This window comes from Gossypium arboreum, chromosome 13 (assembly GCF_025698485.1).
Source record: "Gossypium arboreum isolate Shixiya-1 chromosome 13, ASM2569848v2, whole genome shotgun sequence".
Taxonomy (NCBI): domain Eukaryota; kingdom Viridiplantae; phylum Streptophyta; class Magnoliopsida; order Malvales; family Malvaceae; genus Gossypium; species Gossypium arboreum.
Genome location: NC_069082.1, coordinates 107,138,220 through 107,164,874, shown reverse-complemented (window position 1 = coordinate 107,164,874; position 26,655 = coordinate 107,138,220). Strand labels below are relative to the sequence as shown.

The 26,655-nt window shown below is 33.3% G+C and overlaps 3 protein-coding genes and 1 long non-coding RNA gene across 5 annotated transcripts; 2 read left to right on the top strand and 2 right to left on the bottom strand.

Moving 5' to 3' along the window:
* Nucleotides 1-10,511: 10,511 nt before the first annotated feature.
* LOC108464325 (COP9 signalosome complex subunit 6a-like) lies at nucleotides 10,512-14,148 on the top strand. Its single transcript, XM_053024094.1, has 9 exons — nucleotides 10,512-10,954; nucleotides 11,056-11,144; nucleotides 11,392-11,485; nucleotides 12,003-12,064; nucleotides 12,200-12,278; nucleotides 12,403-12,495; nucleotides 12,854-12,954; nucleotides 13,669-13,724; nucleotides 13,838-14,148. The coding sequence occupies exons 1-9, from the start codon at nucleotides 10,549-10,551 to the stop codon at nucleotides 13,917-13,919; spliced, it is 1,062 nt and encodes a 353-aa protein (XP_052880054.1). The 5' UTR covers nucleotides 10,512-10,548; the 3' UTR covers nucleotides 13,920-14,148.
* A 113-nt stretch (nucleotides 14,149-14,261) lies between these two features.
* Nucleotides 14,262-16,885, bottom strand: LOC108464324 (aspartic proteinase NANA, chloroplast). Of its 2 annotated transcripts, XM_053024093.1 has the most exons (3): nucleotides 16,787-16,885; nucleotides 16,060-16,597; nucleotides 14,262-15,266 (listed from the first exon to the last, which is right to left on the bottom strand). In XM_053024093.1, exons 1-3 carry the CDS (start codon nucleotides 16,806-16,808, stop codon nucleotides 14,441-14,443), a joined length of 1,386 nt encoding a protein of 461 aa, XP_052880053.1. In that variant the 5' UTR covers nucleotides 16,809-16,885; the 3' UTR covers nucleotides 14,262-14,440. The 2 variants fall into 2 exon arrangements, with proteins under 2 accessions (XP_052880053.1, XP_017620059.1); XM_017764570.2 differs by lacking the exon at nucleotides 16,787-16,885 and having other exon boundaries at nucleotides 16,060-16,655.
* LOC128286693 (uncharacterized) lies at nucleotides 15,483-16,162 on the top strand. The gene is made up of 2 exons (XR_008277315.1): nucleotides 15,483-15,974; nucleotides 16,072-16,162. It is a non-coding gene; the product is annotated as an uncharacterized LOC128286693 (long non-coding RNA).
* Nucleotides 16,886-19,712: 2,827 nt separating the features above from the next.
* Nucleotides 19,713-25,649, bottom strand: LOC108461234 (peroxynitrite isomerase Rv2717c). Its single transcript, XM_017760994.2, has 3 exons — nucleotides 25,190-25,649; nucleotides 25,038-25,106; nucleotides 19,713-20,047 (listed from the first exon to the last, which is right to left on the bottom strand). The coding sequence occupies exons 1-3, from the start codon at nucleotides 25,493-25,495 to the stop codon at nucleotides 19,925-19,927; spliced, it is 498 nt and encodes a 165-aa protein (XP_017616483.1). The 5' UTR covers nucleotides 25,496-25,649; the 3' UTR covers nucleotides 19,713-19,924.
* Nucleotides 25,650-26,655: the final 1,006 nt, after the last annotated feature.

The following is a 26,655-nucleotide window of genomic DNA, read 5'->3' as shown; positions in this document are numbered from 1 at the left end:
GTCATTATATAAACATATCGATACTCATCATCGTAACATTAAGCCTATTGTCACGGCTCCATACTACTCAACCACTATCGGAAAGAAGCCGGTCCCCTCACCATTTCAACCTCAAGTTTGGCCAGCCTTTACTTGAATCGGCGTGGTTCTAGCTCGTACCCTGCATATGAATTTCGATATGATAGTGTTTCAAAATATTAAAAATATTAGAAACAGGAATAAAAATAAAATATTTGAAAATATCTACAAATAAATTTAGAAATGAGATTTTTTACCCATGTTCATGATTTCTCTGCGCCAGTCTTTATTTCTGCACTCCTTGTGGATGTTTACAACGATGTGCCGAATACAGTAGATGGTCCTCCACGGAACCCTGGAATGCCTAATCGTAGCAAGTAGTCCCTTCGATCTATCACAAATAATGTTAATGTTATCTTGCCTCACAACATGCCTCCGTAAGTTCTTCAGGAAAAATTGCCATGATTCAAAGTTTTTGGACTTCATGATGGTGAAAGCAATCGACAATATGTTTTGGTTATCAACCTTAAATCATGAGTATTTGCGTATATTTACCATAAAGCCAGATACCATCAACTTACACCAATGGCTTGTAGTGGGAGAATGCCCTAACACATGGATCGTACATCCAAAACAATTGGTGGAAAACTTGTCTTCTCAGTTGTATTTCATCGTTTGGGCCTTTTGAAAGGTCGTATTTACAAATCAACCACGAATGTTGGCATATACTCCTGCATCACGACTATCCACCCTTGAAGTTCGTTGTATGACACATCCCAGTCACTATGCAATTACTTCATCTCCATTTGTTTCACCCATTATGCTTTTCACCTTATAATTGAATCGAACTTACATATCAGGACTAAGGACTGATGCAGGAATGGTGGAAATGTCTTTTACCAGAGATACGATGTAGATTATTTTTCCATCTAGTTTGCGATGGTCTTACGTCATACGTACAACCATACATGTATGGGGCTCTTATAAGTTTTTCATTATCCATATTTGAGTCCTCAACATTAATGTAGCTCGAACTTACCAATTGCATCCGCATTCAACCCTCCAACATTCCTCAACATATACAGACGATGCCGATGATACTTTGTAGTCCACCAACTCAAATACACAATCCGCCTTATTATCAAACTGTTGGCTTATGAACAACTCTCTAAACTCCAAATTGCCCCAATCAGGTAAGTATGTACTATATCTGGATATTTGGGAAACTCACGTGCTAGCATCGCATCGAGGTCTACACTTAATATGTAGGCCCCAAGAACATTTTGTATAACTATACCACGACTCGTGTTCTTGACCGAAGGGGTGTACATTTTGACCCTCTATCGCGTCTTCATCATTAATATCTTCTAGAACCTCATCCAAATCGGGGTCACTAAATTCCTAAACATCATGGTAGGATTGACCTTCATTATCGAACCCTTCATCACCAGCTGCTATAGTGCCCAACATCTCTAGATGTATCTTTAGACAAGGACCTGAGATTGGCTTATTATATGAACATCCATCGTAGTTTAAATTTTTGGGCGTTTACGATGTCCCTCCATAGCCCGACTAATCTTCCCAACAGACATTAAGATCAAAGTCAAATCCATGATGTTGACTTACTAGAAAGACAATTTGAATGGGTTCAGGATTGGTTAACTCTGTGAAAAAACTCAACTGGTCAGGAGAGCAATAAATTGTGATCATTGTGGCTACATCTTCATCAAGTTCCATATATGATAATTCAATGGATCTGTTGAAATTGGAAATTTGTAGAACAATCTTGACATCTGCTTCCCACAACAGGTAGCTATCGTTGTTGTAACACCTCTAACTCGTCTCTGTCACTGATTAGAGTTACAAAGTATTATAATACAATTCAGAACATTCAGAACATTTGATTTCAAATAGAACATTTATTCAATTGTAATTATAACAATCATTTACACATTTCATTTAGAACATACAATACACTTACGAGCCTTAAATCAACTCTACACGGCCCTAAAAACAGTTTGGGAGCAATTTGAAACAAAACAAAAATTTTGGAAAAACTTGAAAGTTTTGGAAATAAGAGTCACACGGCCGTATGACATAGCCCAAACCATGTGGACATTTGAAGTAGGGATACACGACCGTGTTCCAGCCTGTTTGCCCGTATGTCCACCTGTGTGTGCATTCAAAAAAAGGCTACAAGGTCCTGTCGTAGGTTGTGTGCCAGATCATGTGACAAACTAATTTGAGACATACGGCCATGTCGTAGACCGTGTAAAACCTGCACCTAAAATATAAATGACATATGGTTGTGTGGCGTGGCCGTCTGACAGCCTGTGTCCCAGGCCGTATGCTCCATTTTTAACGTCAAAAACAAGCCATTATATACCCAATTCTTGCACACCAAGACACACTATTCCCACATAAATTCATATGACCAAAACACCATCAAACACACTTCAAAACATACCAAATAAACAATTTTATAATACATAACCAATATGCTAACAAAGGGCACCACAAGTACAATTCAAATTTAATCATATTCAACATATCAATCATGCCAAATAACCATTCAAGAACATGCCATTCTAACATAAGATATACACTATTAACAGAGCATGCATAAGGGTCCAAATTCACATATTTATATCCTCATATGCATACCACAACCAACAACATTAATCACCACAATCTTGGCACAATTCAAAATAAGCCAAAATGCTAAAATAATCTTTTAACCCTATTACGTGCTAAAGCTCGTTATATATCATTTAATCTAAATGTTTATCCATTGTACCCTCATTGGTACCACAAGTTAAGATCCAAATAAACCAAAATACTAATTAAGCTTTACATCAATAAACACATCTCATACTTCAATTTACACAAAACGTAACCATAATGTTTATGACATATATATATCAAAATCCTATTTACGTGCCACTAATAACCAAACCAAAGTGAACAGATAATTACTGATCAAGTTGTCGGATAGTGCGATCTCCAAAGCCAATCCAATATACAGCTTGTATCTGACGATCTAAGAGGAAGAAAAACCAAAACAAGGTAAGCTTGCGTAAAGCTTAGTAAGTTCGAAATAAACTTTAACTTTAACTTATCATAAATGATGTAATTTAAACATTTTACAAGATAATTCGATATCATGGCCATGAGTTCCTTAATTACCTATACACAAGTCTCATAAAGTTATTGAGTTCATATATAACATATAACTTTATCATATTATCAAACATATGCATGAAAAGCACATTTGGTACATAAACCAACCATCACATATCCATTTAACATTTATATATCTTTATTTCAAGTACTCATTTCAAATGTCCTTTTTCCATATTTATATGCTTATAAATATTTTGTATAAACACTCCATAAAACCATTTCATATATATATATATATATATATATATATATATATTTCCATATAAGCATTTCAGATAACCATTTCATTTAAATATTTCATCTTAACATTTCATTTTCACATTTAATATATAATCATTCTCAGATATCACATTTCGTTTCAATAGTTTATATAAACATATGATCCCCAAATCACTTAATTCAATTAAACAATGTGCAAACTAAATAAATTAGACTAATCATACCCATTAATCATTTACAAGACCCAGATAGAATTAATAATGAAGATGGTTCATCATACACTTCTTGTTCTATAATAATTGAATCCAAACTAATTCATATATGTATATAAGTATCTACATTTAATCACATAATCATCAATATGAAACATAATACAAAATCAGTCTTGATACAATATTCAAATAGTATACATCAATATTTCAACATTAAACACATATTTTCATAGCTTGGTGAATTATAGCAACATTACTCAGATACTTGGGTAGCTACACTACACCAAAGGCATCAAAGATACATAACAGAGGCACAGAAGTGCAGATAGAGGTACAAATGTGCAATCAGAAGCACCAAAGTGCAATCAAAGGCACCGAAGTGCAATCCCATACAAGCGCGCGTACTAATCCTATTGGCATGCCAATTGTATCCTAATTGTTTACTACGTTCAATCGGGCATTATAATTTAATTCAAACATTCACAACTAGAAGCACTTCGTAATTTCCATATACATATAATAAATTCATCAAACTCCTTTTAATAACATATAATCGCAATATTCACCAATTATCAAATACTTGTTTCTCACTTGGACTAGTTTGAAATATTTAAGAATTTACTACTTATTAACAAAATTCCATATTAATGTAACGGCCTGTTTTCAGTGAAATCAGAACAGTGGTTTTGGGACCATAAATCTGAAGTCATAAAATTTATTTTAATATTATTTTGAGGTCTACAGCATGACAGCATGATTGCATAAAAATTTCGTTAAGAAATTCTACCATTTGTATGCTTAACTTGTGAAAAAGGACTAAATCGCGTAAAGTGCGAAAGTTGTGTTCTATTAACTAAAGGTGTCAAATAGCTATAGAAATTTAAAGTGAAGGTCCTTATATGGTAATTAGACCATTAAATGAGTTAGTGGATGTGCATGGATAGGTAATTGAGTAATTTTTAAAGTTAGGTAAGGGTAAAATGGTAAAAAGGAAATTAATAAAAAAATAAATAAAAGAAAAGCCAAAAAAAAAAGCTATCATCTTCTTATTCTTTCATGCCATAGCCTAATTTCACACTTGGAGAGGAGAAAAATTGTGTTCAAGCCATTTCCCTTGCATGTAAGTGATAATTTTTCCCCTTTTTGTTGATTTTTATGTTTCTGGAATCGTTGTAGCTTAATCTAGCTAAATAGGGGACTAATTTGAAAAATGATTGAAAGTATAGGGTTTTTTTTTCATAAGAGCATTTGAGTTGTTCTTGTTGATTATTGGAAGAAAATGAACCCTTGTTGTCAAATAAACAACTTCTGTTAAGTGAGTTTTGATGAAATTATTATTTAGGGGTTAAATTGTGAAATGTGAAAATTTTGTGTTATATGTGTGAAATTTTGGATTGTATAGGTTGATATAGGTGTATATGAAAATTCGGCTAGGCTTGGTTAAGGGTGAAATTTCATGAATTTCATTTTTCGAGCTTAGGGACTATAAAAAGGTCAAAAGTATAGGGAAAAATAGTAATTTTTCCAAAACTTGAATTTTTGGATTGAATTGAATAGAATAATGATTAAAATAGTTAATTTGATTATATAGATCAAGAAAAGCAACGACCGTAATTAGATTGGGGAAAGGACAAAGTTATCGAATAAACGATCATTTTCCGTCATACGAGTTTGAGGTAAGTTCGTAAAATGACAATGTGTATTAATATAATTTAATTGAAAATATATTATTGAATTGTGTAATTGTGATGTATAAATTATCGAATGCATAACCATTGAAGTACGGAGAAATACCGAGCCCTGTTTAAACCTTAGAAATTCGTAGGATACAAATAACATGTCATTAAGGTTACTATTTTGGTTGAAGTCTTGTATGTGTTGCGGACTCACCACAGCTCGTATGAGCTTACCGACTTACAGCTCGTATGAGCTTACTAATATTTAGCTCGGAGGAGCTTACCATTTATCGCTCGTATGAGCTTACATGTTCAGGAATTTACATATTATAGTTCAGTACACCTTGTGTGTATTACCCGTGTATCTAACAAGATTCTAAGTGGTTTAACGGGCGTAGTGTATTACGAGATAATATAAGTTAGATGTGAACTATTACAGGTAGTTACATGGAGATGAATTATATATTTGGTATATGGTAAAAATGTTACAAGTACATGGAATTCTATTACTTGTTGAATTCATGCATGATTCTCGTTTTTATATGTATATATGGATAATTTGGTGAATGGTTATGTGATAGGCTTTGGCTAAATTGAATTAAGTTACTTGACTAAAATTGTGGTTATATGGTAAGTTAAATTCTATGTATTACGAACTTACTAAGCTTAATTGCTTACTCTATTTATTTTTCCATGTTTTTTTTAGTGTCTCGAAAGCTCGTTCGGATTTAAAGACGTCAAGGATCGCATCACGCTATCAAACACTTATTTTGGTATTTTGGACTTGTTTGGTTAAATGGAATGTACAGGTATTTTGGCTAATGTGACCTATATGTCTTGTTGAGTTTTGACCATTTGAGTTGACTTGTAAAGTGGTCATATATTTTGATATGTGTATATGTATAAATGGCCTTATTTTATGTGGTGTATAGAGGTTATATTGAATGCCTTGTTTGTGAAATTGTGTTTTGGTACTAAATAGTTGGAATTGAGATGTGTATGCATGCTAAGTTTTAGGCACAAAGTCTCATATATGTATTTGACCATTTAGGTAGAATTTGGAAGCATATTGATTGTGTTAAAATGGTCAATTGATGCGATTATGAGTATCATGTTGTATGTGTGAAAGTATATGTTATAAACTTGAGATTGGTTGGTTTTTGAGTGCCTAATTATGCCATGGTTATATGCAAATTGATGTGTATAGATTGGTACCAATGTGGGTGAGGAATAAGGCTTGGAAAATGGCCTATTTTTGTCCACACGGGCAAAGACACGGGTGTGTGGCTCAACCGTGTATGACACACGGTCGTATGTCCCATGATACTTTTATAGAAATCAAGTCAGTAGCTTCACACGGCCTAGCACGCGGGCGTGTGGCTTAGCCATGTGGCACAAGTCAGTATACCCACCAGTTTTCACACGGCCTAACACACGGCCTGGCACACGGGCGTGTGAGGCCATTTCGAAGGGTACACGGCCTGGCACACAGGCGTGTGGTTTGGCTATGTGACCCAAGTCAATGAGTTACACAGGGTAGGACACGGGCAGGGACACGGCTGTGTGCCCCCATTTCAAATGCCCACACGGCTTGAAACACGGGCGTGTGATTTGGTCGTGTGAGACACACGTCCTAGCCACACGGGCGTGTGTCCCTTGCATTTTTAGAATTTTCTATGTTTTTCAAAAATTTCTTGAGTACCCGGTTTAGTCCCGAACACTTTTAAATGTCTATTTTGGGCCTCAAGGGTAGTATTAGGAACTATATGATTGTAATTGAATGGTATTTGTTTGGAATGATAAATGAATATGGAATATATGATTGTATGTTGTATAAATTCGATAATGCTCTGTAACCCTATTCCGGCGCCGGATATTGGTTAGGGGGTGTTACAATTAACTACAATCAAATCATAACATATTAATACAATACATAAATAAGGACATATGTATATTCTATACTATGAACTTACCTAGATTACGCTTTCGGTTGACTCGAAGGGACTAATCCATGATTTTTTCCTTTCTTCTGTTATTATTTTTTTGACTCTGTTCTTGATCTAATAAAAATTTCATTCAATTAATATTCTAATTAACTTAATATCATTAATTCTAGCTTATAACCCACTTTAATTATGAAATTATAAATTCACCCCTAACATTTTAACTTTTGTGCAATTTAGCCCCTAATACCGTAAATTGAAATTTTACCATTTTAAAAGAGAATCCATGTTAGCCGATTTTCTTAGGGTTCAAAAACAGCCCACACCTTTCACCAATTCACACTATTTCCCTAGAATTTTACTATTTAAACAATCTATTCCCTAACATTCAAAATCACTAAAAATCACTTAACAAAATACTTATATCTAGCTACTAACTTTAATAATTCATCAACTAAATTCACAAACACACCAAACTCATTCATGGAAAGCCCCTAAAATTTTAATGGTTTTATGAATTGACCTTTGGGCTAGCTAGATTAAGCTAATACGAATTCAAAAAATATAAAAATTACTAAAAACATGTGACAATTACATACCATGCAAGTAAGAATAAGCTTGGCCGAAAGCTTTCCAAAGTTATCTATCGAGGTTTCGGTTTGTTTTTGAGAAAATAAGAAGATGATAGCATTTTGGCATTTTGTTTCTTTTAATTTTCTTTTAATTATAAATTTAAAATTTTACCCTTTTAAAACTAATCAAATTTCATGTACTTAATAACCCAAAACCGTCCATTAATAGTTCAATTGGTATAATTTCAATATAAAATCTTCCTCATTTAATAATTAAACTATGTAATCATTATAATTCAATAATGACTAGATTTTACATCATTTACAAATTAGTCTTTTTAATTAATTAACTATCTAAACATTAAAATTTTTAACCAAATTTTAATTTGTCCTAATAACACCGTAAATATTTAATAAAATATTTACGGGCTCGGTTTACAGAAACGAGGTCTCGATACCTCCTTTTTTAAAACCACTTGACTTTAAACTATACTACTTGAACTTAACTATTCATTCAAATAACATAAATTATCAAATCAAAATTTATTATAATGCTATATTTGACTCGTAAATATTAAATAATTATATTTATGGACTCATTCATCTTATTGGTGGCTTCAAAACCATTGTTTCAGACACTACTGAAAAATAGGCTGTTACATTTGTACTGATCTTCCGTTTCAGTTATGCCAGCATTACACGCTTCTTGAATCTCATCCCCATTTTTTGGCGACTTTGAAATACGCAGCCTTCTTCAGTTGTATTTATCATTTTTCCATCGAAATGAACATACACTAACAATATCTAGTTATTCATCTTCAACAAAATTTGTTTCCTCCTAAACAAAACACTAATATTTCTTTGTTTTTTTTTTCTCTTAAACTGTTAAAGCAAAAAAGAGAAAAAAAAAAACTTAAGCAAAACATAGAAAAATTCAATATATAACCTGTTGGTGTTGGCAACGAGATAATCGACACAAAAAAAAAATCATTTTCTTTGAACACAGGTGCCGACAAATAGAAGGCCGACACCGAAAAAAATTACTGACAAAATATCAGTGCTAACAACTTGAAGGCCGAAACCAAATTTTTTTTTTAAATTTCCTCGCAAAAGATATCGATGCTAGCATGGGGAAGGTCGTCACCAAAAAAAACATTTCTGACACAAGTCTCGACCTCGAAAAACATGGGCCCAAAAAAATTTTATACCTGCCACGGGTAGTGGTGAGCAAAATTTGATTCAACTCGAAAAAATTGAAAAAGTTTGAATTTTGAATAATTTGAATCGAATTAATCGAGTTAATCAAATCAACTCGAATTTTTTTTCGAATTTCTAGTTCGAATCGATTTGAATTTTCAAATTCGAATAAACCAAATATCAAACCATTTTACTTCCCTTCCCCCCCAAACCCCCGTCAAACCCTTTTACTTGCCCCCCGCCCCCCAAAAAAAAAAATTTACTTCCGCAACCCCGGAAAACTTTTTTTCTTTTAATTCCCCCAAACCCCCCAAATTTTTTTGTTCATATCAATTTCAATTTTATCTTTAAAATAACTTTTATTAAAAATCACATTTTTTTACATTTAATATATTTTTAATTTCAAAATACATAGTGACAAGAATCAGAAGATAATTGAAGCAACTAAGCAAGCAAATAAACTAACCCGTATATAAAATATTAATAAATAAATTATGAAGGGATGAAAGTTAATAAATTTGATTACGGTGGGTGGCAGCAGCTACAAGGACCCAAAGTCATTTTTAAAATTTAACTCGAACAAATATATTCGATTCGATTCGGTTCGAATTTCATCTCACTCGACTCAGTTTGAGAAAATTTAAATCGAGTTAAGATGATAAAATAGCTTTCGTCAACTCGTTTAACTCGAAATTTTTTTATTTAATTTGATTTGATCAAACTCTCACCCCTAGCCATGGGTGTCGACACCAAAAAAAGGTTATTTTTTTGTGCCGACCACCTAAACATTGACACTTAATAAAAAAAATTTTGAACAAGGAAATGCCCATATTTTTCAAAAAGTACACCAAAAAAATACATACATGTGTCAGCCGGAATTAAATTTTTTTTTTATTATTCACCACCCAACACTATAGATTTCAGGTCATTTTCGTTATAGATTTTGAACTTGGGTCATTTTTGTAAATAATAAGATTTTTTTAGTTATTTTTGAAAAAAAAGCCGATTTGAACCTATTACAATTATATTAGTAAAACCTTAAATTTACCACAATACAAAAGTTTTATTTTATTTTTTATACATCGTAATTTTAATATTCGTATTTATTACTCCTATCAATTGTGTGTATATATATTAATAATATTGTTAATTCAAACCAAACGTTTTGTTATCTATTGTGTACTATTTTTAAATATACATTTGTATTCTAAACACGTAGTTTTTATACGCATATGGATGTGATAAAATTTCTAGTTTAGTACATGATTTTTAAATATTTTAAATAAAATTTTTAAAAACTTTTAATTTTTAATAATGATTATTATATAATTAAAAAATATTTCCTTATAATTTTAATTCAATTTTAAATATTTATATTTCACCCACAAAGTTGGGGTTTGGACACATTTTAGGAGTGGTAAAGCCCATCTATTGGGCTGGTCTTGGTTCCCACTTATAGAGAGAGACTATTGTATTAATTCAGTCCAATTCCAACTATATAATATAATGTAAATTAAATTAAATTAAAATGCAGAGTAACCAAAGCAAAGAGAAAGCAAGCAAGGCAAAAGGGAAGGAAAATCAAGCAAAAGCATCGAGTAGGAGCGGTAAACAAAAAAAAAAAAATTTGGAAATCAAAAGAATGGCGTCATCGTCGAGCAGCGGTCTAACCTTCAAGCTTCATCCGCTGGTAATCGTGAACATATCGGATCACTACACTCGTGTCAAGTCCCAGTTGAACCCTCCTCCGCTGACCTCCACCTCCGCCACCGTCAATGGCGTCGAAAACCAGCAGCAAGCTCCTCGAGTCTATGGATGTGTCATGGGCGTCCAGAGGGGCCGCACCGTTGAGATCTTCAACAGCTTCGAGCTTCTCTATGATCCCTCCACCCACTCCCTTGACCGCCCCTTCCTCAAGAAGAAACAGGAGCTTTGTATGTCTTTTCTCTTTTTCATTTTGTTCTTTTTTCCCCTTATTTTATCGGTAGTAGTACTGGCAATTTAAAATTTTTTTCCTTTGAATTGATTTTCCCAGATAAGAAGGTTTTCCCCCATTTTTATATACTTGGATGGTACTCCACTGGGAGCGATGCCCAGGAATCCGATATGCACATTCATAGAGCCGTATGTTTTCTTAACCATCCTCTCACAGTTATATATAGATAATTACTTTGTAATTTATGTTTCGATGCATATTTGATTGTGTTGCTTATTATTAAATATTTTATTGATATGGTGATGATCATGAAGAAATGGACTAGGTCTGCTTTTCCGCTTCTATTTATGACTTATTTCTACAATGGAACTATAATGTTGTAATACTTGGTTGCCTCTCCTTTTGATAATTGTTTCTCCTTGTTCTTTGTTACAGTTGATGGATATTAATGAAAGTCCTCTCTATGTGCTTCTCAATCCTGCAATCAATCCCGCGCAAAAAGATCTTCCAGTCACCATTTATGAAAGTGGTGTGTAGCCTTTCTCTTTATTTCATCCTTTTATGTTAATCAATACCTACTGTCTCTTATTCTGTGTCTGAATTTTTGCAATAAGGTGTCCTGTGTGACATTATACCATATTTTTAAAGTTTAAAGTGTAGTTGATTTCATTTTGATTAGGTTACCATCTAATTTATTCTGTCATATTGCCAGAACATGTTTTGTTTCCTAACATGAGATTTTACATTCTATGTTTGCTGAGTTGGTCTATTTGTGTTAACTTTTCTTTAATCCTGGAATGATCAACTCATTTTCTTGCTTAAAAGTAATTTCTGACCATTTATGGTGGTGATTAGAAAGGGATGACAATATCACTAACACTAGTCTCCTATTGAATTAATTCAATGTGCTTATATCATCCTGATAGGAACACTCACTGAAAATCTTGTGCAGTTTTAGGTAGCTTTAATAACCTTTACAGTTCCTCATTATTCTTTGGTGATAACATTTTCTATTCCTCCTCTTGTTGGTCTTGTCAACATAAAAGAGCTGCACGTTATAGATGGGATTCCGCAGCTTATTTTTGTCCGTTCGAGCTACACAATTGAGGTACTTTCCAAGTTTCCATTCTTATAAACCTAGTTTTCTTATAATTTTCACCAACTGGGATTACTGAGGTTGTTTCTTCCGTTTTCTCTTTTTCTTTTTCTTTTTTTTTTTTTTTTTTTTGGGGGGTGCTTAAAGACTGTTGAAGCTGAGAGGATCTCTGTGGATCATGTTGCCCATCTAAAGCCATCTGATGGAGGTTCAGCAGCAACTCAATGTAAGCCTGCATTCTACTTTTTCTTCTTAGGATTTCTGTGGAAAGTAATAATCCTATTTGATGGAAGCCTATTATTTTCTGTCATTGATGGTTACAAGTGTTCTTTTCTGTGCTTGTGATGCAGTGGCTGCTCATCTTACTGGTATACATAGTGCCATCAAGATGTTGAATAGCAGAATTAGGGTACTTCATCACTATCTTGTTGGGATGCAAAAAGGTATAAGCCTCTGGTCCTTCCGAATGTAGTGCAAATTAAATTTATTGTAATGCATGTGAATGTTTCAAACGTTCTTGAAAGAAACCTATATTTTTAGTGTAGGGTGTAGATAAAAGTTTCAAACATGGAAAATACTTGAATATAAATTATTAATTTTCCATTTCGACAAGAAATTTGAAGACTAGATTTTACAAATTGTTCTGGATTTAAAAAGGAAATGCTACCATCCTTTATCGTCTTTATGGCTTTTAAGATGTTATATATTACTTATAGAGGATAGGTTGACAAAGTTTGACTATTGTTTGGGCTATTGTGGATTACAAGGCCATGAACTAGTTCTGGTTGTTTTCCATTTCAGGTGATATTCCTTGCGAAAATTCACTATTAAGGCAAGTATCAAGTCTCCTCAGAAGGTTACCTGCCATTGAATCAGAAAAATTTCAAGATGACTTTCTGATGGTGAGTTTGTTTTCTCTGGGTCTGTTTAAGCAAGTGAAGGACTATTTGTCACTTTGTGTAGCCTAAAAGTTGATAGATGTGTAATCATACAATATACCACTTAAGATAGCTAACCATAAGAAGGTAGAGATGTTTTCTGTTCTTGTGGGCATGATTTGGTTTTTCTAGCATAACTGCGATTGACGCCTTCAAAAGTGTGGTATTTCAAAATGGGCAACCATCCTCTCAACTTATTAGTGCCAGAGTACCATTTCTTGCGGCTACCTAAATTCCATATGTAAAGATTTGAAAATCCAACCTACCTCCAGAAAGTTGGTAGAACATTCGGTTATGTTATGGTAATAGGGTCTTCTAAAACTTGTAGTTCATAGCAGCTTGTTAGCAGATTTGTAGAAGATGTTTGTTGTATGTTAATTGTTCTGTTGCGACAGTGAAAATGGAAAGATATGTCATGCTAGTCAGCAAGGGTATCTTGGAAATAAAACTGGTGTGGATCTTGACAGTTCAAAATTCACATAATCTACTTAAGTGTATTGGTATGGGCATGATTGTTGCCTACTTCAATCATTTGTGTTCTTTGGATTTAGTGACCCTCCTTTTGAGGAATTGCCTATCAATTTTTTAATCTGGCGAAGCAAATGATTAAGCTGCATTTTCATCCTTTTGGTCACTTTCATGCTTTTCTTTTTCTCACTTTTCATAACCTATTCACAGGAATACAACGACACATTATTGATTACTTATCTTGCAATGTTCACTAACTGCTCAAGGTAAGGATTATGTTTACTTTTGTTTACATAATATGCCTATTTTGGCTAAAATGATTCAGTATTATGTATTATTATGGTGATGGTGACAATGGCGTTGACGTGTACTCTTGCAGCACAATGAATGAGCTAGTCGACAAATTCAACACTGCTTATGATAGGCATAGTCGAAGAGGTGGACGGACTGCTTTCATTTGAATGTGGGTATTGTTTATTAGTAAGTTGGATTTTTGTTGGGGAGAATGGTGATGCTGTTTGTGTTTGCAGTGTTTTAAAGCTTCTTAAATAAGGTAATATGATTTGAAGTACTAGTATGGTATTAATAGGGATATTTAAACTTCCTAGAGATGAATGAAAGTGGTGACTGGCCTTACCTTGCCTGCATATTTTGTCATTTATAGACAAAAAAAACTACAGTCGCCTCAAATTTTGCCTTGCCTGCCTATTAGAATCAATTGAATTTAGGCGTTTAAGGTCATTTCAATATCAAATGTTCCAGTAATTTAAATCAGTAACTGTTTCAATGCGAAGAGGAAAGCAGCAGTGTAACAAAGAATTTCATTAAAGTGTAAACAGACACAAACAAACAAACAAACAAAAAACATTTGATGAGTACAAGGGGAAGAGAGAAACCAAAGGAGTGAATAGAAGAAAAATGTGAGGAATTACAAAGAATTATTAACAACAAAATGGGAGTGGAAGTGTTGCAACACCAAGTACTAGCTACTGTTGCAAGAAGATGGAGCAAAAACCAACCTTTTCCCTTTCAAATCAAATTCCCACAAATAATTTTGTTGCATAATGTTTCCAATAACAGAAAGTGCAGGGAAACGTGCAGGCAAAAACCCGAGGCACCTAACTTCAGCAGCAGCAGCAATGACGTAGCTATTCCAGTGTGGTTCAAACCGAGCTCCATCATCGAAGTGAATGATCAATTTTGGCACCAAACTCCCGTTGAAACCCGTAGAGTTGAAGCAATACTCCATCGGTACCCCATCCAACTTCACCCTCTGGTATTTTGAAACCGACACCTTAAGGGCTTCCATCACTGCCTGGTACGCTGGATCAGCTAGAAACGTTAGGCTAGTGCCGGAGTCGATGATTGTTCCACCGCCTTCACTTGCATCCCACACTTGCATCGGTATTTCCAACATTTTGTTCCCAACAGAGATTCCTATCACATTTACAGCATAAAATGAAGGGATGGCATCAAGTTCGAGCTTGGTGTGGCGAGTATTGCCAGACACTTTGACTTGGTTTCGGTTAGTGCCGAAGATGATGTAGTTGGTGGCATTTAAATGGCTCAAGTGATCAACGAGGCAATAAGAGAATTTGCCACCGAATGTGGCGGCAGCATTGGTTGCGAAAGAATACTTGGTATTGGCTAATCCCATGATACCATCTACGTTTTGCAAAGTTGGGCCTTGGAAAGAGTCAGTGCACCCTATTAGCACATTATGGAGTCTGGTTTTTCTACCATTGGTAAGGCCAGCACTGACGGTCTCGTTAGCAAACACTCCCATTGCAGCTGACCCATCTGAATACCTGTTTCTCAAAAAATAATCCCATCAAACCAATCCAAATTGAAGTATTAATTTTCATTTTTATAAAAATAATTTTTATATTTTTTGTCAATAACCCTACCACTAGGAAAATCAGACACATTTCACCATCACCACTAGGAATTGCTGGCTTTCCCGAAATAGGGCCCCACTCTTACAGGACTTCAATGTCCGGTTTTGGTACCAAAAAAATATTGGGTCATGTGAACCTTACCTACTAATAATAACTACCACTAATATCTTTGTGTTGGATGTAGTTAAGATAGCAATATGGGGTATTGTATCTGCACTACCCAGCCTCATCTGGTAACTATGGCTGGCACCATTTATTCTCCGATTTACAAATCTTTATTTTTGTGTAATAGATATATAATTCAACTAAAAACGTGCTGCAAATCATAATTTCTGAATCAATATTTACTATATGGACAGGTAGTGAATTTAAAAGCCAACTCTGGGGCTTCAATTGTCTGGAGGTTGGTTTAGTGCATTTAAAGCCAAACTACAAAAGAAGCAATTGACATAAATATCAGTGAGCCTTAGCAGCTATCCCAACAGCATTTACCTCCCAAGCAGCTCTAACTTTAATGCCCAATTTTAGGGTTAGGTTATTTAACTCAACTCCACCTATCGTGGAGATACGTGTCTTGGACATTGGGCGGAAATAAACAAAATCATAAGCAGAGGAGAGGTGAGGTCAATTATTTACCAACAATGTGTCGTAACTCCATTTAGAAGTTGTGTCCAAATCTAAATACTAAATCTAATATACATACCTGTAATCATAGGCGCAAGGCGTAATTGGAGTAGGGCATGTTGTGAGAGAGAAGAGATTCATGAGCTCAACTTTACACATCTCTGAAAAGCAAGGAACTGGGTTAAAGGATGAAGATAATGGAGCATGGAACACCCTCTTTCGGTTTATCCTCCCTTTGCTGGTACAACTACGATCCCCTCTCGAACATCGGTATCGACACCGGATCCACGTCAAATCACTTCCCGTGTCGACTATCAACCAGAACTTCTGCGACGGTGTCCCCACTTTGAACGACGTAATGTATTGGCCTATCCCGAAATCTCTACCCGAGGCAAGCGGCATTTTAATGGATGCAGTGAGTGGATCCTCTTCTTTGGCTCGTCTTCGGTGGGACATGATACCGTGGCGGATAATGTCATGGTAGAGAAGGTCGACCAGGCGTTGGTGCTGAGTTATAGGGTTGTTGTTGGTGAACTGAGGAGCATGCCTATGTATTAACTCTAATGTGATGGAGTTGGAATCGTGTTGATGCTGCATTTGATCAACATGTTGTTGAGCTACAACCATGGAAAACAACACCATGAATGGAACTAAAATAATGAGCTTCACCTTCATAACTAGTATACTCTCACTCTGAACAAATTAAACAAAAGGGAAGATCCAGACCAGACAGGAAGAAAGAAAGACAGAGAAAGGGAAATGAAAGTAGGAAAAAAATGCTTATTTTGGTTGCAATCTATATATACCCCTTTGCTTTAAATCTGCCATCAATTAGGATTTTTGATTAGGTTGTGCTTGCTTCTTGTAACAAATGACATACACACATATCTATATATATATATATATATATATATATTTATAGATTGTTGCTTCAAGTCTTCAACCACACAGACATCCCTTCCCACTTCTCTCATCTTTCTTTTGTTTTTTCCTTTTAATTAATTATTATACAAATGATTGTTTTAATTATGGTTTTATAAAACCAGATAAATTTAATTTAATTATTTTATTAACAAATTAATTCAATTGATAATATTTATTAATTTTAGATACATATAGATTATTGAAGTATTTGTATTGGATTGCTAATTTACATGTCAATTATAGGTTTAATACTGTTATTCAATTTTATTAATTTATTAATTTTCCTGAAATATGAAGAAGGATTTTTCGAGTTAAAGTCAAAATTATTTATAAAAATAGTAAATAATTTCCTCTACCTGTGTTGAGTAGGGTTATGTGTTCCTTCTCTCTCATTGGTTGGATTCCAAATGGCTGCCCCAAAATTCAACTCTCATATATTTTGTGTTTGACCTCAAAGAGCAAAAACTATCAAAGGGATGGAATCTAAAATTAAAACCCAATTATTGTGTATTATTGTGTATACATATTACATAGGATGTTGAATTTGGCATTTTATTAATCAACTCTGAAATGTGAAATAAACAAATAAATAAAAAGAGTAAAAAGTCAGTAACGCGGTGGCTGCCTGCTCTTCTATTAATTCGTGTCAAATTATTAGGGTAACTAAAATAATAGGACTACTTTTTTAATCAACTAATATTAGTGTCAAGCAACTCAAGCTGTTGCTTTCATTTCAATTTTCAGAATTAAATAAAATACACAATCATATCATCTAAATGTTCCTCTACTTTTGTCTACAACTCTAAATCCTTCTATTTTTATTTATGTGTCTTTAATTTACCATCTCATTATATTTTTTAAAAACAAATTACATCATTTGTGACATCAATAGTTATCTTTAGGGATGAATTTTGTAGCAAAATTTTTTTGAGTTATTTAGTCTTATTTTATCATTCTAATTTGATTTGATTTTTTTCGAATCGAGTCCAGTCAAGTTGATTCGAGTAAAATTATTCGAGTTAAACTAAAAGATAAACATGTCAAATTAAAATCTTGTAACAATATAAATATTTCTTGTTAAAGCCCATAAATTTAAATATAATTTGAGAACTCTTTGAAACCAAAATAAAGGAAAATAATACGATAAACTTGAATTGATAATTTACTTGTTTAAGTCTCAAAATTATTATTTTTATTTTTCTTTAAATTTAGAATTTTAATTATATATATTTAAAAATCTTATGAAATTTTCAATTTTTAAAATATTTAAACTTTTAAAATTATTTTGAATTTTTCAATATTTTTGTTAGAGAAATTAATTTGCTCATTTTCAAATTAACAGGACTAAAAGATTATTTACACCAATAAAAATTGTTCGAATTATTCGAGTTAATTTAATTGTAAAATTAACTAGACTTGAACTCAAGAAACTGAATTACTTAAACTTAAAAAAAAAATTAAATAACTCAAAATTCAAAAAAGAATTTTAATTTATTCAAGCCGATTTTAATGCATCTATAACAAATCGGTTGATAAACGTAGGAAACTCCTTTACCTAGAAGCATTGTCATCAACTTTAGCCACTTATACTGATATTAAGATTTGTTGCTTAATTTTACAATACAAGACAGTTTTAAAAATAATAATTAGAAGAGTCTAAATACTTGTAAACAAAATAATGATTTCATCTCCAGTCATCCTTTTAGTTAGGGATTATTGAAGAGAGATAATAGGAGACGGAAACAAGGAAATTCTTCCTCCTCTTTTTTTTTAATATCTTATCTACAGATTTGACAATGACGTTGATTTAATATTATGTTGTTAAATTAAAATCTTGAGATCATATTTAATAACTTTTATAGGGTTAATGTATTCAACATCAAATTTTAAATAAATTAAAATCATTTAAGATATATATATATAAACCCTTTAGCTATAATATCGGATGAATTAAAAATATTTAAAGGCAAAACTTAAAAGCAACTATTTTCATGTATATGGCAGAGTGCAAAACTTACAAGCAACCATTTCCAAGGAAAAAAAAAAAAAGAAGCTACTATGATAAATTGTTGCAGGAGAAACAAATTAATAAGGTCTATACTCGATTACTTCATCTTTTCTTCATTATCAATGTAAAAGAAAAATAAAATTAAGCACACATTCAAATTGGATTGGACAATAAAATCATATTTTTTAATCCTTAATCATATTGAAATGCTTTGTTTGAGATTTTGAAATTGAATACTAAATGAAAGACAATGTTGTTCCATAATCATAAATCTCAAACCCATAGTTGTTAAGGAACTTGCGTCGCATTCAAAGGTTTCACTCACATCACATGAGAAATGAGATGGGAGTTGGCTCAGCATATGCCTCTCAACTAAAAACATGGAAAAGCACAAAACGTTTCTCCTTTTTTCTTTTTCTTTTTTTTTTTTAAATTACAAAAGAACCCAAAGACTTAAGAAATTTAAAAGAAAAAGAAAAGTTGGCAATGTTAAAAATATTGGAATTCTAAATTTATTGAATATCACACACTGACTGGAAATGTGATAGTGGTGAATTAACGTAAATCCAATGCCAAATGCTAAGGATTTAAACAGTTGATTTAGTCAAGTAATGCAAAGTCAATGAATGATCCAGCTGTTCATTCATCTTAATTTTCTCAATCTGCAAACTGCACCCACCCTAAAGTAAGACATTACCATTTCTTTTCAACATAAGTTGTTGTCTGTCATGAAGGTTTTTTATTTTTATTTTTATTTTTATTTTTATTTTTATTTTTTAAATTTATAAGAAAGTTGGGACTTGTTTTAAGTCAACATTTAAATGAGTTGGCCTTCAGTACACGATAATCCAGTTTCTGCGCCAGAGATTGTGACTTGGCCACCACATTGCAATATCTTTTGTAGCCAAAACAATCTGCCTCTGGCCTTTGACCGGGACCAGAGTTTAGGGATATTATATAAAAAATAGTCTGATCCGGTCCAACGAAATGAAAAACTACTTACTTTGAAGTTTTATGGCAGCTTCTTGAGCACAGCTTTAAGATGTGGCTGAAGAGTTGTAAGATTGGTAGCCATTTGAACAACATAATGTAGATCTCCATTAACAATCTTGTAAACTCGACTTATCTCCCTCACCTGCTCAACAAAAAAAGCAATGCACTGCTGTTAATAAGGCTCCACTTTATTCTTCATATGCCATCCACACTATGTTCTTCACTCAAACTAGGCTAGAAACAAAAGTCTCAAACTGCCTAATGTACAACCGTAGATTATTAGTTAGGGTATTTTCTCTTATTTGGATTGCAGTTAATCGATCCCACTTGCAAATATGCATGCCTTTAATGATTGAAAAGAATGAGGTAGGCCGAATGAGATAATGCTTGAAAATTGGGGAAAAACCAGTCACTTCAATTCCATCATAGAAAACAAGCACAACAAATAATCAAAAGGTGATAACAAATAGGTAGGGACAAAAGACATAATGCAACATGGTCTGTCTAAACCTGAGAATGTGGGGAATATGCAAGTAGAATCTCTACATTTTGAGACTAAATGCTTTACTGAAGTGCTATCTCGTTTAGATTCCATTGATTTAATCTTCCTAATCTAAGAAGCAAGATCATATCTATCACGGCAAATGAGGAATTTGGTGCAAAGTTTTCTATTAACTTAATTATTCTACGTGTTTTCAAGAAGTTTATGCACATGAGAAATTTACTATTATTGATGCCATAGTTAAACTTTTGGTACTTGTTTAGGGTTTTCCATGCCATCCTCCACTTGTTTGATGTTTTCTCCATTAACATTCTACAAGTATAGCTTTCTCTATGTATTGGAAGTTTTCTTATCATCCGTCTAAATGTTCAAAAGTTTCAACGACTTCCACGTATTCGGGGTTATTTGTCATTGAATTTTTTTCTCCAAGTCTTTAAGATTGCTTTATGGTGTTCTCTATGCCGTGGAGGTCTTCCCATTATCCTTCCCAGCGTTTGGTGTTTTTGTGACCAACTTCCACTTATTTTAGTATCCTATCATTAGTTCTCCAAGTCTTCAAAATTATCTTGATAACATTCTCTATGTATGTAAGGTCTTCACATCATCTCCCCAAATGCTCAAAGTGTTTTAGTAATGACCTCCACTTGTTTTAGGGTTCGTATTGTTGATCCTCTCGGTCCTTGAAATTTTTTGACAAATTCTTTCTGTATTGGAGGTCTTTACATCATCTCCAAGAGTTTGAATGTTTCAATAACATTCTCCACTCAAAGGTTTCTCTCAAGTGTTGTGTTCAGGTGTTCTAATAACATCCTCCACTTGAAAGAACTTCACATCATCCCTAAAGGTGTTAAAAGTTATTTTAATAACATCTTCCACTTGAACTTCCTTATGGTCTTTCAAAGAGTCTTCAAGATTTCTTTGGGCCTTCCTTTTGTGTTATCCCTCCCTTCAAAAATGGTTGACACGATGGTTGATGTCAGTGTTTTCTTCCTCTTGAGGTGTACGTGGCTTGCACTCTTTCTTTGTGTGGCATTTGTGGCATCAATTTTGCAAGCCTTGTGACATTGGGGACCTTATCTCTGTTAGAGTTGTGTGACCCGAATCCCGTCACTTGTTAAAAAAATAAAATAAAAAGGCAAAATAAGGGGATCTGTGGGGGCAAAGTACTGATGTCCCTAATACCTTTATGTATTTGGCTAGCCTATTGGTCCACTTCTGTGGAGTTCATGTGCCCCTTCATGTTTGTTGTGGAGGAATTACTTCATTTTATGCCTTTGCTCTTTATTTGGTATAGCCATGTAAGAGAGTACTAGATTTGTTGACTTTTCTTCGGTTGACTTTTCTAACCATGTTCTCTCTTCCTCAAACGGTAAATGTGGTGGTCCAATGTGAAAAAAGAAGCTTTAGCTTTCACCTTTTCTTTCTCTTCCTTATGAGGTATGATTTAAGTCTATCAAAACTAGCAACTTGAGCTTAAGCTTTCAAGGGTAATATGGTTTAGGCTCAAAACATTCTAGGCTTAGATATGCTTAGGCCCTGAATGTTACTACTTACCATTAGTAACAGAGCATGTGTCAGCCCAATGCAGGCTTCCATACCATGCAGGTCAGATCTTATTCCCAAGGAGTGGGGCTTCATTGTGATTGTGATCTGTTACATTTATGAGATTGTCTAAGATTTGGGTGGCAATGATTCAAAATTCCGTCCTATTATCTGATAAGGTGAGCCAACTCTGCTTCGATTCGAAAAAACCGATTAAATTATCAAATGGTTCGATCGAGCAGATTTTTTGACAATGACTAAAAGGCTTGTAAATGCTAGTTTTGAATTATTAAATTAGTCATCTAACTAATATAGCTTTTCAATCTAAAGCCTAAACAAAAATCTTAATTTTTTGTGAAAAACCTGAACTTTCATTGTTTTATGATAGCTAAAAAATTGTAATGCTGTGGTTAAATGAAACATTTTAGGTGGACCCTAGTCCAGTAGTTTTTACGTTCTTATCAAACGATTTTCCACTTAAAAGTTGTGCATCTGTATTTGTGGGTGATTTGTGGTTTTTAAGCGGACTCTCAAGTCACCCAAAATTTTATACCACTTGCTTTATATGCTTAAATAAAATTAAATATTTATTTTAACTTGAACAGATCTATCGAATCTAACTTGAATTTCTTTTCATTAGACACAATTCGGTAATTTTTCAAGTCAAGTTTGGTTCACAAAATAAAATAAATCAACCTTATTAACTCAAATTTTTTTTCACTCAATATCGCTTGATTCGACTGAATACTCACCCCTAAATGTGACCTGTAAATCTATATAATGGTTCAAGTCTGTCTCTAGTACTAAATTGAGCTTAAGGTAAACATGGCCACTTGGTTCATAGCAACAAAGAGAATAAGAAATTTTCTTATAGCATAAACAACCAACTTGATAAGATTAACTAATAAGAAAATTTTATGTTGATTGATAAATAATAATAATAATAATAATAATAATAATAACATAAGGAGATAAACATCAATATAGTTCACAAAATGAGAATCACAGAAGCTAAATACTAAAGAAAAATCTAATTTCTAAAGATAACTACTTATAAGATTAGGACCCCAAGGGACTAACTTCATCACTCTTGCCATCTTTATGCACACATCATATTCCCTACTCTCATGCCTTGGCAACTACAAGCATCCTGTTGTTGGTAACTTCAAATTTCAGTTTCTAGTAACTTCATAGATTATTAAGAACCTTAAAATGTTGATCTGACATTTCATCTTTCCTTGCTCTTTATAGTTTCCCTTTCCCTGTAACTATGATATTTCAATTCCATTTGTCTAAGTTTTGACTTTTACCCAACCTGTTGTTCCGACTTTTTCACTATGTTTTCATTTAATAGCTCAATGATTTTCTTGAACATAAACACTAATTGGTTCTCAAAATAAAAGTTGTTCCACATAAATCACTATCCATTGCTAAATTGCCTTTATCATATATTTTACTACTCTTTTAATTCCCATCTAAATACTAGAACTTTTTGTGTGAAATCCTAGTTAGTTTTCTCACCAATGCCACTATTTATTTTCTTCAAACCAATGCAAACCATGTCAATAAAAAATAAATCCTATTTGGTTTTCGTATCTATATAAAATTTGGTTAGATTTTCAAGCCATCCTTCTCATCCTCAGAATCGGCTTTAACAATCATCTCCTAAGTGATACCACCAGCATGAACCATATCTATGACTTCCACGATGATATCCCATTTTATTCTTAAAATATGCAATTACAAATTGAGATCATTAGTGAGGTCAACTGTATAACACCCAATCCAAGGCTAAAGTAATAAAAAGAGGCTATGTTAATGATATCATGACAATAAAAACAAGGAGCGCCATATCTCAACGGTATATAACTCAAAATGAAGTGAAACAAGCACATAATTTAGCAGGACAACTATTCTGGATAGTTGGGAATTCCCAAGTCTGATGTGGCAGTTTCAGAAATGCTAAGTGTGTGGAATGAGCAGCAACATTGTCAAGGAACTCAAAAGAGAACAAAGTAAATTTTATTTGAATAAGTTCATTAAGATTAGTTTCAAGTAGATATAAATCATAGGCCGTGAGCAAAAACGAAAAAGTAGAACTAATAAATCCAAGGAGAAAGGGCACAGTTGCTTCTTGTATCAAGGACGAGTGTGTGGAAATGTGGATAACAAAAGTTGTAAAGCATAGTGGAGAATTATACTTTATCCAGAAGCATAAATTTGAATTAGAAAAGGGCAGGTTCTCCTTCAGTTCCATTATATTCTATCATAGAAGAAGATGTTATATCAGAACAAGAACCAACAAAGAAATTTTAGCTACTGCTTCTGTTAAGTAATTACATTGTAGCATATTAACTAATTGTCTGTGCTCATGCTTTAAAAATAATTTGCTATTGGCAAGGGCATAGATGGTTCAAGTTAGACCCAACTTCAACGAAAAAGGAACTCCAACCCCATAACTTTAATGATTACTTGGAATTTTTATGCAGAAACGTGAAAAGATGGGTATCCTAAGCTACACATTCAAACATTTCAAATGACTATTTATACTTGTTACTATTTCAAAGTGTATCTAGTGGGACATTATAAGAGCATTAGTAAAAGAATTTAAACTTACTAAGGATTAGTAAGCACAGAAGAATATCCCTTTGTGTCAACAGTTCGTATATCTAAGTCACCACTCACTAGTAAAGATAATCAAAAAGTGAGCAAAAGGATTAGGAAGACAGAGTTCATCATAGCTAGAAATGACTTTGACCAAAATTTACTTGATTTTATCACCCTGAACTCTCCCCCAACCAAAAAGCTAGGGCCAGCGAGCTAAAATGTATCAAGGGCCATGCTTGAGATGCCAAAAACAGAGGTTTTTATTCAAGATTTAGAGGTTCAGGTACTACAAACGACAAGCAGTATCACAACATACTGAACATGGAACTCCAACCCAATTTTACAAAGGAAATGTATTATTTGAAATTGAGCAAAACAAATTCAAAGAGCACGAGGAATAGAGATAGAAATGGAAAAAGAAATCATAATGATAGCAAAATATATAGCTGAGGAATGAGAAAAGAGGAAAAGAAAAGAATACCTTGGAAGCATTGGCTACGACTTGGCTATGAAGCTTGATGACATTGTCCTCTGCACTGTAGGTCCCCTTCTGATATAATAAAACATACATCAAACAAAAGAAGAAAAACGGAGGTTAAAGACAAGGGAAGAGAGAAAGGGAGAAGGGAATACGAGAACTTCCGCAAGGCCAGTGCTCTGAGCAATGACAACTTCAAGAGAACCATCAGGTTTAGGACGCCAATAACCGGACTCGGAGTGCATAGGCTGACCAGAATCGAGTTTCCAGGTCTTGTGAGAGTAGGCTATGACGGGCTTCCCAGACGCAGGGTGAGAGAAGTGAAGCTCTTCGCCATAGCGGAAGGAGTTGATGGTGGGGTATCCTCCTTCGCCTTCGCCTTTCCATGTGCCCAACAAGTAGGACAGTGGCGCAACCGCGGGGTGAATTGCGCTACTTTCTTCCTTCTTCTCCTTATCCATGGCTTTTCAAACTATTTCACAGTAATTTTTGGCATCGGGAGGTAATGAAGTTGGGCTATCGATCTGCTCTGTTTTGCCCGCCCTCTTGTTTTGTCTCACACGCACCCACGCCACTTGTCTTCATTTTCGTCTAGACTTTTTGAACTTTTGCAAAATTTAACTTAATGCATTAGTGGTAAAAACTACTCTCCCTTCCTCCCAATTTCTATATTAATTGAATTTGTACCTCTCAACAAAATTAAAGCAATTTAATTTCTATCAGTATCGAACGTGAGCAACTAATAATAATTGATCATAATATTAATATTTTATGTCTATTGTATATTTTTATTGGTATAATAATAAATTTAATTATTAATTTTTATATTTTATATAAATATCGACAAAAGTATAAATATTGTGAGCTAAATTTATTAAATCAAGACCAAATTGATAGAATATGTAAATATTGTTGAATAAATTTATTAAATCAATACCAAATTGATAGAACGTGTAAACTTTGAAGGCTACATTTGTTATTATACTAATTAACAAAAATATTAATTATCCTTTAACTGTTCACTTTCAAAATTGAGAGGGATTGAATTACTCTAATTTTTTAAAAAGAACCAATATGTTTAATATCAAAATTGAGAGAGACCAGACAAATCCTTTTACTTACATGAGAAATCAATCATACGCTGATAATGTTATATCATTTGAACCAAACCTTTTCAAGAGTATTTGGTTCAAGCTATTGTATATTCTCGTAATAATCTTATATTCCAAGATAATACTTTTTAGAATATAGATATAATTTTAAATCAACTTATATGAAATTGTGGTTAAAATTCTCGTTTCACTTGGGTTTAATATAAGATAGTATGTTAACTAAATTTACAAATTATCTAAATTTTTTTAATAAAATATAATATTTAGTAATAAAACAAAATCAATCGAGATCGATGTATTCAGATAACAGGATAAGATTTGTACTTGAATGGAAATAAAGATATGATTGTAACAATACTACGTTAAATGTAAGATTTAGGTTTCTGTAACGAATTTAAGAATACAAACTTCTAGAATCCAATGGAATTGCTCCATGATATTGGATGGAATTAATTTAAAAAATCATTGCAAATTTTCACCTCTTTAGAAAAATATTACAAAAGTAACTA